At 39.5% G+C, this 12,939-nt stretch overlaps 1 protein-coding gene across 6 annotated transcripts in view; it reads left to right on the forward strand.

The window, feature by feature from the left end:
* PHACTR2 (phosphatase and actin regulator 2) overlaps nt 1-12,939 on the forward strand; it is a 295,326-nt gene that overhangs the window by 203,716 nt on the left and 78,671 nt on the right. For all 6 annotated transcript variants that reach the window (XM_055266059.2, XM_055266069.2, XM_055266034.2 and 3 more), the window contains exon 3: nt 8,201-8,281. In XM_055266059.2, coding sequence (XP_055122034.2) covers nt 8,201-8,281 — 81 coding nt within the window. The remainder of the gene's footprint in view (nt 1-8,200; nt 8,282-12,939) is intronic.

Consider the following 12,939-nt stretch of genomic DNA (forward strand, 5'->3'; position numbering starts at 1 on the left):
TTATCAACTCAGATTGGAGAATACAAAGCAGTAGTCTTTTGGTTAGACACACCTGGGTTCAACCGGGTTCCTACTGTGTGACTGGAAAATGTATTTAGTCTCTCGAAGTCTCAGTACCCTTATATGAGGAGGAAAATAAAAATCATTGTTTAGCTGAGCGCAGTGGCTCACGCCTGTAATCCCAGCACTTTGGAGGCCGAGGCAGGCGGATCACTTGAGGTCAGGAGTTCGAGACCAGCCTGGCCAACATGGCGAAAACCCATCTCTACTAAAAATACAAAAATTAGCCAGGCATGGTGGCGCATGCCTGTAATCCCAGCTACTCAGGAGGCTGAGGCAGGAGAATGAGTCAGGAGTTCAACACCAGCCCTGGCCAACATGGGGAAACCCCATCTTTACTAAAAATACAAAAATTAGCCAGCCATGGTGGCACACGCCTTTAATCAAAGATACTCAGGAGGCTGAGGCAGGAGAAGGAGTCAGGAGTTCAATACCAGCCTGGCCAACATGGCCAAACCCCATCTCTACTAAAAATATAAAAATTAGCCAGGCATGGTGGCGCACGCCTGTAATCCCAGCTACTCAGGGGGCTGAGGCAGGAGAATCGCTTGAACCTGGGAGGCAGAGGTTACAGTGAGCCAGGATGGCCCCACTGTACTCCAGCTTGAGTGACAAAGTGAGATTCCGTCTGAAAAAAAAAAATAAGAAGAAGAAGAAGAAGAATTGCCTAGCTTATCTTTTAGGGATAGTGGGTAGAAAATAAATAGGAAAATGTTCTCCAAGCACATAAGAAATAGATGATTACTATCAGATTTCTGGGTGAAGTTGTGACAGTAATTTCCCAAGGGGAGGAAGGAACACACATCTCTTCATCTTCCTCTTTCTTAAGTCCTGGCCAAGTTTCAAACTCTTCAGTGGGTAAAGAGGGGCTATATTAGTTCTCCTTTCATATTTCTGCCCTCAGAAACCTAGAGAATCTGTGGTGACTACTGGAAGAAAATTCAATTTAAAAACATTTATTTGAGGCGCCCAGCCACTGCGCCCAGCAGTGGCTAACGCCTGTAATCCAAGTACTTTGAGAGGCTCAGGCAGGCGGATCACCTGAGGTCAGGAGTTCAAGACCAGCCTGGCCAAGATGGTGAAACCCCGTCTCTACCAAAAATACAAAAAAAATTAGCTGGGCATGGTGGCGGGTGCCTGTAATCCCAGCTACTTGGGAGGCCGAGGCAGGAGAATTGCTTGAACCCGGGAGGTAGAGGTTGCAGTGAGCTGGGATCATGCCACTGCACTACAGCCTGGGTGGCAAGAGTGAAACTCCATCTCAAGAAAAAAAAAAAAACCATTTATTTGATACTTTTTTGATTAGTCAGGGCTCTTCACTGCTGATGAATCATGACAAGCTTAATGAAAGAGAGAACTCATTGGCTCATGTAACTAAAAAATCCAGGGGCATACAACCTTCAGGCGTGGTTGGATCCAGGTGCTTACAAGCTATCTCATTAGGAACCTGTCTCACTCCCTCTTTTGAGTCTGTATTTCCTCTCTATTGGCTTTTGTTGTTGTTGTTGTTAACTTCAACTCTCCTCTTGTGGAGGCAAGGTGGCCGCTAGCCACTCTTGCTCTTATTTATCTGGTTTTAACAGCTCCAGAAGAAAGAGAAAGCCTTGCTTTCCTATTGTTCCAGCAAATTGTTTGGGCCTGGATCTTATTTCTGCAACTTGAGCATGTGTCCCTCTCTGAACCAGTCACCAGTGCCAGGGAGAAACTGGGCTCTGATTGGATAAGCCCAGGAGCCCAAGAGCCTTGTGCCCAGGGATGAGATTAGCCTTCTACAAATGACATGGACTAAGAGAGGGGGAATGTGGTTTCCCAAAGGAAAAATGTCAGGAAGACCATTTCTGAAAGAAGTAGAAAAGGATGCTAGACATGCCTTCCCTCCTTCCCCCCAAAAAGACACTTAGGTCCCCAATATCTACTCTGTGCGATATGTTATTTTTGGCATTATGGGAATGAAATGATAAACATGACATCCCTCAGAAGGCTTAGACTAGAATCATGTGAATATGCAATCGCATACACATGAATTTAGTAATGAACAACTTAGTAAGTGCTATAACAGAAATAATAGTTAATAGCTAATATGTATTGAATGCTTTCTAGATCCTAGGTACTGGTCTAAGTATTTTACTTGGTTTAACCTATTTAGTCTCCAAAAGAACCGGAAAAGTAGTTGTTATCTCTCCATTTTGTGGATGAGGATGCTGAGGCACAGAGAAGTTAGTTGAAAGTGCTTTTGGAACACAAAGTTCTAGCCCATCAGGATAATGAGATCTCCATGCAGAGCTACTGTGTGAAGAGAACTTAAAATTTTAGGGTAGATTTCACGGGAGAGGGATAGGGAAACAGTCTAAATTCTAGGAAGAAGGAACAATACATGAAGGAATGGAGCTGAAGAACTGCAGATGTTTAGGAAATAGCAAGGAGTAAAGTTTGACTTTAACGCCAGGCTTGCAAAAAAGAGATGGAAGGAAAGTGATGGGAAAAATGGTTCACTGGGACCGGTTGTAAAGCTTGGCTGCCATTCCAAGTCCAACTTGTTCCACAGACTGTAGAATTCTTTAGTAGGGGAGTGGCTGGAGCAGATAAACAAAAAAATTGCCAGACCCCTGAGTGTTTCTAGGTGGGGATGTTGGCTTTGTATCTCTGCTGTACATTCTTGGGATGTTTTGGAAGGTTTTTGCAAATGTCCTGTTGGGTGGCATTGAGGTGGTTGTTTCTTTAAATGACTTAGCTCTGCCTCAGTGAAGATCTTTTTAAAAGCAGACCATTTTCTGACATTCTGTTTTCTGCAACTGCTATTGAAGAGGGGCAAAGCCGAGCCAGGCTCTTGTAGAACACTTTCAACACGAGACAAGTGGTTTTGTGTGTTTCTGTCACAGTTTTACAGTGAGGCCATTCAGTACTCAGAACTGAGAAGATAACATGGCACGCTTATTTAATAGTCTTCTATTTGCTCTTCTATTTTGTCCAGTCATGAAATGGTGTTAGAATTGAGAATTAGGACTCTCTTTCCTCGCCAAAGAAAAACACAAGTGACTTGTTGACTACAAGATTTACTCTCACAGATATTTCCAGAGTAATATGAAATCCCGGCCAAGTATCCACAGAAAAAAGCCAGCGGCATATGCTCCAGCCTCTTTTCCTGAGTGCAGCTCCACAGCTACCTCTCCATGCCCAGAAGGACATCATAAATCATTTCTAATTTATGAGGAGCCCAGTCGTGTACTACACCCTGCTAGTTGCTGGTGTTTGTCGTCTACAGACTGTGAGCTCCCTTCTTCAGTGCATACAGAGACTTTTTCAGATCATCCATAGGACAGAAGGTTGAGATTTTTTTCCCTAGGACTGGCCCAGCCAAGAATTAAGGAGGGAGAAGACAGAAGATTCTTGTCCCTCAGGGTTTTGCCACAAGCCTTACTTGATTTCTCCCAAATTGAGGACTGGGAAGGTGCAGAAACAATACCGTTATCATGATTAGCTATTTTATTTTATTCAACAAATACACATATTTTTTTCAAAGCCAACAGCCTGCAAGTCAACGTTGGGGACACAGCAGTAAGCAAAACAGAATTGGTTCTCAATGAGATTATACATACACATGTTAGGAGGTGAGGATGGGTTTTGCAGGGAAAGAAGAGATAAAGTTGGGAAGGGGAATAGCCGTTCTACATCAGGAGTTCAGAGAAGGGACTTCCACTAAGGTGACCTTTGAGCAGAGACTTGTGGGACAGGATGGAGTGAGTCTAGCAGGTGTCTGGGGAAATGGCCTCCTGGGAAGGACAGAGGCCACCATGTAGGGCCCCAAGAAATTGAGGCCAAGAGCCAGAAAGAAGTGGTTAGGACCCAGGCACGTGGGAGGAGGGACAGCCCAAGGGGCTGCGGTGAGTTCAGGGATTGTTGGAAGTAAGATGGGCAGCCATGGGAAGTTTTTGGAAGATTACCAGAGTATAAACCTGAAGTCAGGAAAATACAGGGCAGTGCTTCCTTCACTTTCCAGAGAGAATTAGAGTGTGCACTGCTGTTACCAGAACTGAACTGTCAAAACATCGATTAGCCCAATGCAGAGTGAAACAGAAATCATGGCTTTGTTTGATCTTGGTATAAAAAAAGCTCTTAATGTTTTTCCAGTTGGGATAAAAGTGAGAGGCCATGAGCCATTTATTTACTCAACTGGCAATAATACTTTTCATGGAGACACCTTAGCTACTGTATTCAGCTACGACATTCAGCGAGCTGTGCCCCACTAGCGTCTTCCCTGGCAGTATCTTGGTTGTGCTGTAGCTGTGGTGCATACATTTCTGTGCTTAGATTGTTGTGAGCTTCAAAGTCAAAGAGCAGCTGGTGGGATACTTGGGATCAGACTCGAGCAGGCTGCAATAACAGCAGGCTCTCAGTGATGACCTGGAGCCGACTGCTGCCATTTTCTGCTCACAAACAACTGACTTTAGTCCAGAGCTACAGAGAGCCTGGGTTAGATTGATGCGCAGAAGTTTCAGGGAGTGCGATTTGACTCCTTTTCTGGAATACCTTCCTCAAAATGAGGATCGATACTGAAGTGGGTTGCGCCTTAAAGTGAGCATCTTCCCTCTGAATGATTTTAAGCAGGTGAGCACATCTCAGGAATATTCTGAGATAGCCCCTGCTTTGTGCAGTGTGTTGGACTAGAATGACCTCTCAGATTCATTGCAATGCAAACCCCCTCTGAGCCCATGAAAAAGTGTCCAGTGAATGTGCTCTGCAAACATGCAGGCACTATATAAACAAGAGGCAAATATTTTAAAAGGTGAAGAATGAGATATTTGTACTGCTATGAGAGTGGTGGTTGGAATGTTGTGCCCCAGCAACATACTTTCCGTGCTCAGTCGCCTGCAATTTGTTCTCATTGGCCCTGTACATAGGTATCCACATTGTGTGTTAAATATGCTCTCAGCCAAAGACCAAACAAATAGCCAACGGCATTTTCCTATCAGAGCCTGTCTATAGGAGGTAGAGCAAAAGAACAAAGCTGTTGGTTTTGATTCTTGGCAGGAAGCCAAGGCTGCTGCTTCAAAGCTCCAGAGTTTATAAGGAAGAAAGAGGGGGAATTTTTAGTTTACAAGGAAGAAAGGGGGAATTTTTAGCTGAGAGTAAGTTAGAATTTAAGCAAAAGAAAACCCAAAACTAAAACTAAAGAATCCTCTGGGATCCATAATGGAAAAGCAGAATAAGAAACCTGGTATGTTCCAGGCTATCAGATGATTTTTTAGTGCAAGAATGAACGTTTTAAAAGGTACCTGAAGCAGAGATTACAGACAGCCTCGATTAATGATACAGGATCACACAGCATTTGAGCTGGATGAATTGTCCTCAGTGATCCTTGAATTGTGTCCCTTATTTTACAGATAATGGATTAGAGGCCCAGGAACTCAAAGTGACTGCACAGGGTCACTCAACAAGTTGTAGGAATTCAAGGACTAGAATCCAGGACTCCTGGCAGCCATTTTGTGTTTTGGGCAATTTTAAAGAAGCAGCAAACAAGTAAAAGTTTTGTTTCTTATGAGCAAAGGGCCGGTTAGGAAGACAGCCACAGTGATTGAATGCTGAATTGGCAGTGCATTTGGTTTGTGAGAATGTGGCCCGATCCCTAGGCCAGCGGCACTTGCTCTTGCAGTTGCCACCTTCATCCTTAAGTTTAGGGCAGAACAGCCGTGAATCTCTGGGCCTGTCCCCAGGAATGGAGGCCAAGACAACTGTTGGAGGAGGTCTACAGAGTCCCGCCACTCCTCAGAGCCCAGTCAAGCATGAATGGGCTTTTACAATCCGCAGGAGGCTGCAGTGGTCAAGGTCCTTCTAAAGCACCTGCAAAATCCCAGCAGTGTCCCACCTGTCATTGTGGGTGTTCTTTGGCTTCTTACGTTGATAAGAGTTCTCTCCTTTTTGACAAGAGGCTGAACAAATTGAAACTGTATTTAAATAACAGCACTCTTTTTACATAATAGAACACCTAGTTAAAAAAAAAAAAAAAAGACTCCTTGCCCGGTTAACTTTTTTCATTGAAATTACTAACCTTTAAGTGAGCTGTTGTTACTTGCTTCTTGAAGGGATGGGAAGACTGGGATCAGTGAGGAATCTAAAGGAAGGGAGGGAAGGCTTCTATGTATGTCTCCATTTTAACCCAAAGCTGTTCATCGTTATTCTTTTGACCATTTATTCATTCATTCACTCACTTTCCTGTTTCTTTCTATTCTATCCAAAAAAATGTTTGACAAAACTTACAGTAAAGAGCTAATATATTGCACATAAAATATAAGTCAAGTCAGGTTTTAGAGAAGGAGGAAACAGAGATTCCATCCACGAATTGTCTTGAAATCTGTGTCAAATATCCAGTTTTACTCTGATCTTTCTAGCAACCAGGATTTAAAAAGAATACACAATTTCTATTATCAGAAAGGAAAAAAAATCCAGGTTCTTCAAGAGACTAAGTGTTGCTATTCTGTGGTACATGCAATTAGCAAACAATTACGGAAGACTTTCATGCACTTACTACAAAGCTGGCTGCCCAGGGCGCATCCTCCCACCCTGTCTCCTATCAGTGTCCTTGCTTGAGGCCCTGGAGCCCCTGAGCAAACATGTTCTTAGTGTTATCGCAAATGTCTTCTTAGTGTTATCACATGCTCCCTTTGGATGTGTCAGGACCTGGTTTGGGGTAATTGCTTTAGTTTAGTTGAAACGATGTTGTCTAGAGCAGTTCCAGGATTTGCAGATAATGAGCCCACGGGTAGGAATCGGGGAGCGTCAGAAATCTCGTGCTACTGCAGCTGCCTGTTCTCTACCAGTGTAGCTTTCCTGCTCTTCAAAGTGCCCTAGACTCCTTATCTGGCCCTTCGCTGCTGTATCAAAGTACATTTTTGAACAGAGGGTCTGGAGGAAATAGAGTTCTGCAGAACAACATGCTTTGGGAAATGTTGACTCAGGATTAATAGATGACATGACCACATGTTAATTTTATGCACTTTCTTGGCCCCTGAAAGTGAGGAATGGACTTTGCAGTTGCATGGACATATAGAGCACAGGATTGAATACTATACACACTCAAGGGGAACACTACTGAGATCCCGCTCCGGAGCTCCCAAGCCCCATTCCAAAGTTCTACCAGGAATTTACATTTCTTCCAGAAGAAGGAAGAATCAATGTTAAGATCCCCATGGCTTTACATGTCTGTGAAAACTGATTATTATTAATTATTATTATTATTTTCTGAGATGGAGTTTCGCTCTTGTTGCCCAGGCTGGAGTGCAATGGCACGATCTTGGCTCACTGCAATTTCTGCCTCCTGGATTCAGGCGATTTTCCTGCCTCAGCCTCCCGAATAGCTGGGTTTACAGGTGCCCACCACCACGCCCAGCTAATTTTTGTATTTTTCGGAGATGGGGTTTTGCCATGTTGGCCAGGCTGGTCTCGAACTCCTGACCTCAGGTGATCCACCCACCTCGGCCCCTCCCCAAAATGCTAGGATTACAGGCATGAGCCACTGTTCCTGGCTGAAAGCTGATTATTCTTAACTGCCTTCTCCATCCTCCTAAGACCTGGGGATTGTCAGCTAATATATGAGAACTCTCTAGAATTAGTGAGAATGCAGGGGAAAGAGTTATAGAAATATGATGTGTTGGGCTTTTGTAATAGATGGAGTGAGAGATAAAACACTAGAAAATAGTTCATTTTCCTGGAATGCAAATGGGTTACCCAGAATATTTACTGATGTTTATGTGTTTTTTTCTTTAATGTAAACATACATATCTTCTTCATACACTGCATATCCATAGAATTATATGTTTTAGAATGCAACATTTCTAGCTTCAGCGTGAGAAGCAGCCTTTATGCTCTCTAGTTGGTATGTAATAATATGCCTGGATGCCAGGCCAAAGGTGGCCATTTGAAAGACCAGGGATGGCGGCTGGACTTCAGATCATGGGCTGCAGCCATTTGCTCTTGTCATCACTGTGTTAATTCAACTCGGATCATGTGTTTTGTTAAGCAACTAAGAAAACAAGTTTGAGTCCTCATGTGAGGGGAATAAATGTGCTCAATTCTACTTGGAATGTTTTTCATAATTATCTTAAGGAATGACTTGATTCTTACTTGTGCTTGTTCTTTTTAAAAGTATTAGAAAGGAAGATATCCACACGACAAAGTAGAGAGGAGCTGATAAGAAGGGGAGTGCTTAAGGAATTGCCTGATCAAGGTGAGGAAATTAATCATACATTTTCAATATTTTGGTCCTTCATTCTTTGGTCTTTCTTTTGTTTTCTTTTGAAATTTAAAGTGATCATGGTCTTTGTAAGGTAAAGCGGTGATTACTGCATTCCAAGAGCCTTGCTTCCATTGGTAATGCGTTTGTGAGCTGCAGACAATCTGAAGTATTATAGAATTCTAGTGACTTTCCTGGTGAATCCGTCACCATATGTCATTCTAAACCTAAAACTCTGCAAAGGTACATCTGAGGCCAATATAGATGAGATACAAATGCTTATGGCTCCTTCTCTTCTCTATTCTTGAGCGTCAGTCTTTCTATTCACATGAAACTCATGTGTTTGAGTAAATGCAAAGTTTTAGCTTGGTTCATGCTATTTTGTTTCTTAAGACTACCAATAAAAGAGAAGAGAGAAGGCACACATACCTCTTGTCCTTTGCACTCTATAATAACACTGAAATGTACAATCAATAAAGCATGAATAGGCAAACTAAACTAACCTGCTTTTTGCGTTCTCTCAAGTAATTTTGCAATATTGTTCTCTTTTCATTTCTCTGAATCTTTCCCTAGCAATGATTATTTCTAATTTTTTCCCCTATCTCTGATCTTCTCTTTGTTTCTCTATCCTCCCAAGGAGGAAGTTTGTTCAGAAAAGACAAGGATCAGATAGAAACTGGTACTGACCCTCAAAAGAAGACACTAACATTGGTTATTTCTCCAAATAAATAATACCTAATGATTTTCATCACTTCCACGATTAAATTTAAAATTAAAGGACATTTTGTTGCAATACTGTTGATTTATCTCATGCCTCCCTTCCCCTCACATTTACTGTAATAATAAAGTATTATTATTGTACTTTTATGGGAACAAATAAAATGCTATTAATTTAGAATTGAAATTGAAATTGAAATAATAGTACAGCTGTTTTCCTGATATATGTTCCTTGCAAAGGACTTAATATTTTTTGGCATTCACTATTTGTAAATCAAAATGACATGCTTTTTCCAGCATCTGAATAATTCCAGAGTGGAGCTGAGAAATGCTTTCCTGTTTTTCTCCTGATTCAAAGAAAGTAGGGAACTCTGGATTGAATAGTAGCATTTTCTTAAGCCCTCGCAATTTTAAGTATTTTACTTCAATTTCTGACCTGTCAAACTTTTCTTACTCTACTTTATGAATGAATTTTATGTTTTCCCTGTTTTTCTATTATTTTGAAACTATTTATTTCCTGTTTGAGACTTTTAAGAGTTAAAAATGCACATTTCTAACTTTTTAAACTTAAAGGTAGACTTGCAATATCAAAATTAATCCCGTCCAATGTCTCTGAAGGCAATAGAGAAATAATATACCCATTGAAAGTTTAACACTGGGCCATCAGCTTTATGAGATGGGCCAATGCATTTATTAGACATCATTTATTTAGAAATATTTTAAAGAAAATACAAAATGGAAAATTTTATGATTGAAACTGTTAATGCGTTTAAAGGTGAAGATTAAAAGCCCTTCTTTTTTTCCTAATTAAAATTTGTAGGTAGAAAAAGAATTTGCTCTGTCTAAAAACCAAGTAGCAATAGTCAATTTAAAGAAATGATTTTTATTCTGCCTAATCTGTGAAACTATTTGCCTCATAGATTATAATTTCTTGGGCCAACATATACTTCTTAGAAATCTGACTCTCTGATCTTTATATTTAACTTTTCCAGTGGAAACTAAAAGTTTTAAAACATAAAAGAACAAAATAGTTTTTTAACCTAAGCATAATATAATAATAGGCTTCATGTTTGAGAAGTCATAAAATACTAGATTTTACTTTCCAGCTTTTCCGTGGTCCCTATCTAGAACCGTAGAAATTATCTAATGGTTGAAGGTTCCTGAGGATGTCAGTGGTAAATGGAGTCCTTCCCCTTTTCAGCTGAGGGCTGGAGAAAATAGTTTTCTGTGATTTTCCCAAAAGCAATTATCTGGAGAATTTCAGTCTGAGAGACTAGAAGCTGCTGTTCTTGGTAACAACCTCCTTTCTGCTGCCAGTGAAGATTCATTCTTTGCCTTGATCTTCTTGACCTTGCCTCTGCTCTTGACAGTGCCTGTCCATCAAGTCCTTTATTCAGTGAGCCAGATAGATAGACTTTAAAAATCCCTCTAGCTACCCTGAGTTTGACCCCATCCCATCATATCCCATACTCTCCCAGCTATTATTATTTTTCCTTTTAGGTTCTCTTTTTTTTTAAATCCAGACATACCTTCAACCTGAAAGTTCAGTGATTCGTCTTCTCTCCTGGGAAGTCTATGATCTAGTCCAAGTTTGCTGTTTACCTCTGCTTTTTCCCTCCATCTTTTCCCTTAGCTTTTGACATGAGGGTGTGGAGGTGGTTTTGCCTGTGTGCCATCCTTTCCTTTTCTCCCACTGTGGACTTTTATCACTTGCCTTTTGGTCATACATGATTTTCTCTTTCTATCTGTCTCCCTTTAACTATAATATATCCCCAATACACCTGTTTACTAGAAGGAGGTAACCCCCTTCAAACACCCTTGTGTTCCTTATGTAACCACTTGTTTCTGTTTGTGCTTTATCTCTCATTTTACTTTACGCTGACAACTACGTTTTGAGTTTTCCCTTTCCTTTGCTCTCGTGAGACATGTTGACTTGGGCCGCTTATTGTCACCTGCCATCCAGCTCAGCACCTTCTTGCCTTCCTTTGCTCTGCTTGTATTTTACTTACACACACACACACTATATCAAGGATTTAACTTATTTTAATTCTAAAACAACTTCCTTAACCCTCAATACTAGAAAACCTTTTCAATATACACACCAATTAATTAATAACTTCCCTTCTGTTTTGTTCTTAAATTCCATATTTATCACAAATGTGTCTCTTTTTTCTACAATTATTTTCATACTAACTAGCTTTATTTCATGCCTCAAAGTAAGTATTTTCCACATTGTTGACTATTTCTCTCTATCATAGGATAATCCAATTTCTTCCTGTGTCACAACTATTAAAATTTCTCTCTAGGTTTTTCTAAATTTAATAAATCAGTTATTTAACTAAAGAATTTTAATATAATAATGCTTAAAATAGAATTAAATTGTCATTGACATGACTTCAATATACTTTTATTATCAACTAAAGTCAAAGAAAACAAAGATAAATTTATATTTGAGTTACCTAAAAACTGAAGATTTTTATACATAAGCAAGTGGTTTTCTATTTTGTTTGGAATTTTCCATTCTTCATTTTTATTTTATCTGGATATATTGTGTTCTCCTCCTTTTTATAGCTAATTTCTTGGGATTTAATAATAGGAATTAAGAATCATTTGGGTTCTCTTTGGTTTGACGTATAGTCTTTAAAAAACTCTTACTTTAATTTTATTAAAATAGTTGAGATTTACTTGTGATGGCATTGCCTTCAATTATTGTTTATTTTAGTTTTACACAGGACTTAGTTATAAGTTATTGGGAGTTATAGGACTAAGCAACGATTGCTTTTTCATTCTAAAAATGACATAATTTCATGATATGTAGTTGATTTATTAAAATGTCATACCTGTTTGTTCAGAAGGCAAATGGATTTTATTGTTAAGCCAAAGCAATTCAATCATATTTAATGACAATTTGGGAAATGGTTTCTGTTTTATAATGATTGCCAAGATAAGAGTGGTAAAAAATAGAAAGAGCTCTAATCAAGCAGATTTTTGAGTTTGCTCAAACCTTCCATTCATTAATTTTTCTTTTACAATGGTAGCAAAGCCTCTTAAAATTTTCCAGATATAAAGTAGGGTTAATCTTTTCAAGAATCACTGAATTAAACATTTCTGCAAAGTCTCTTTCACTTTAGAAACCCCCAGGAATTATGGAAATACAGGAGTTAAACTTAGTCATTTATGATTTTTAGATATCTCTTCAACATTGTATCCATTATGGTTTTTTAAAATTCCTTTGTGATTACTTTTTTATGTGTTTTTTTTTTCTCGAACATTTTCAAATTATTTTTAGGACAACTTAGGGACTTTTTGGCTAGTTATATATAATAATTACCTGAGTATTCTTTAATCTTTCCATAAATAAATAAATAAAAATAAAAATAGCCTTGCTATCATCTTTTCCCTGAATATAGAGTAGCAGTTATATTACTGTGTGAAGTTAGCACATCATATACTTAATATATTCTGGAACCAGTAGTACTTGGAAATTTTCATATTCTCCCACTTATTGTTTGTATGTGTAATTACATTTCATGTTATTTGTGTATTTGCATCCACCTTGTGTTTTTGGTGCTTGTAAAATGTTTATTTCTTTTTCCAGATTATTCCTTTTGCCATTCTGTTTCTGAATGGCAAGGAAACACATAAGCATTGACTTCAGACAAACCTAAGCACCTGAACGAGGGACTCTGCTTCCCTGGGATATTGGATAATTAGGATGATCATTCCTGTTGTCTTGAAATGGCGCATAGATATTCCCTCCATAGCAGCTTTTCCCCAAGACGGAGGATTTTCTAGCTCTTTTGTTTTGAATATACTGGTGAAACAGTGCAGGGTGTATTTGGTTCCCAGGGACTGAAACATGAATCCAAATTCTACGATCCTAGTAACTGGAAAACTTGTTTTTAAGAAAGCCAGCAAGTTAGACATCTAGGTGT

Source organism: Symphalangus syndactylus, chromosome 2 (assembly GCF_028878055.3).
Source record: "Symphalangus syndactylus isolate Jambi chromosome 2, NHGRI_mSymSyn1-v2.1_pri, whole genome shotgun sequence".
NCBI lineage: Eukaryota > Metazoa > Chordata > Mammalia > Primates > Hylobatidae > Symphalangus > Symphalangus syndactylus.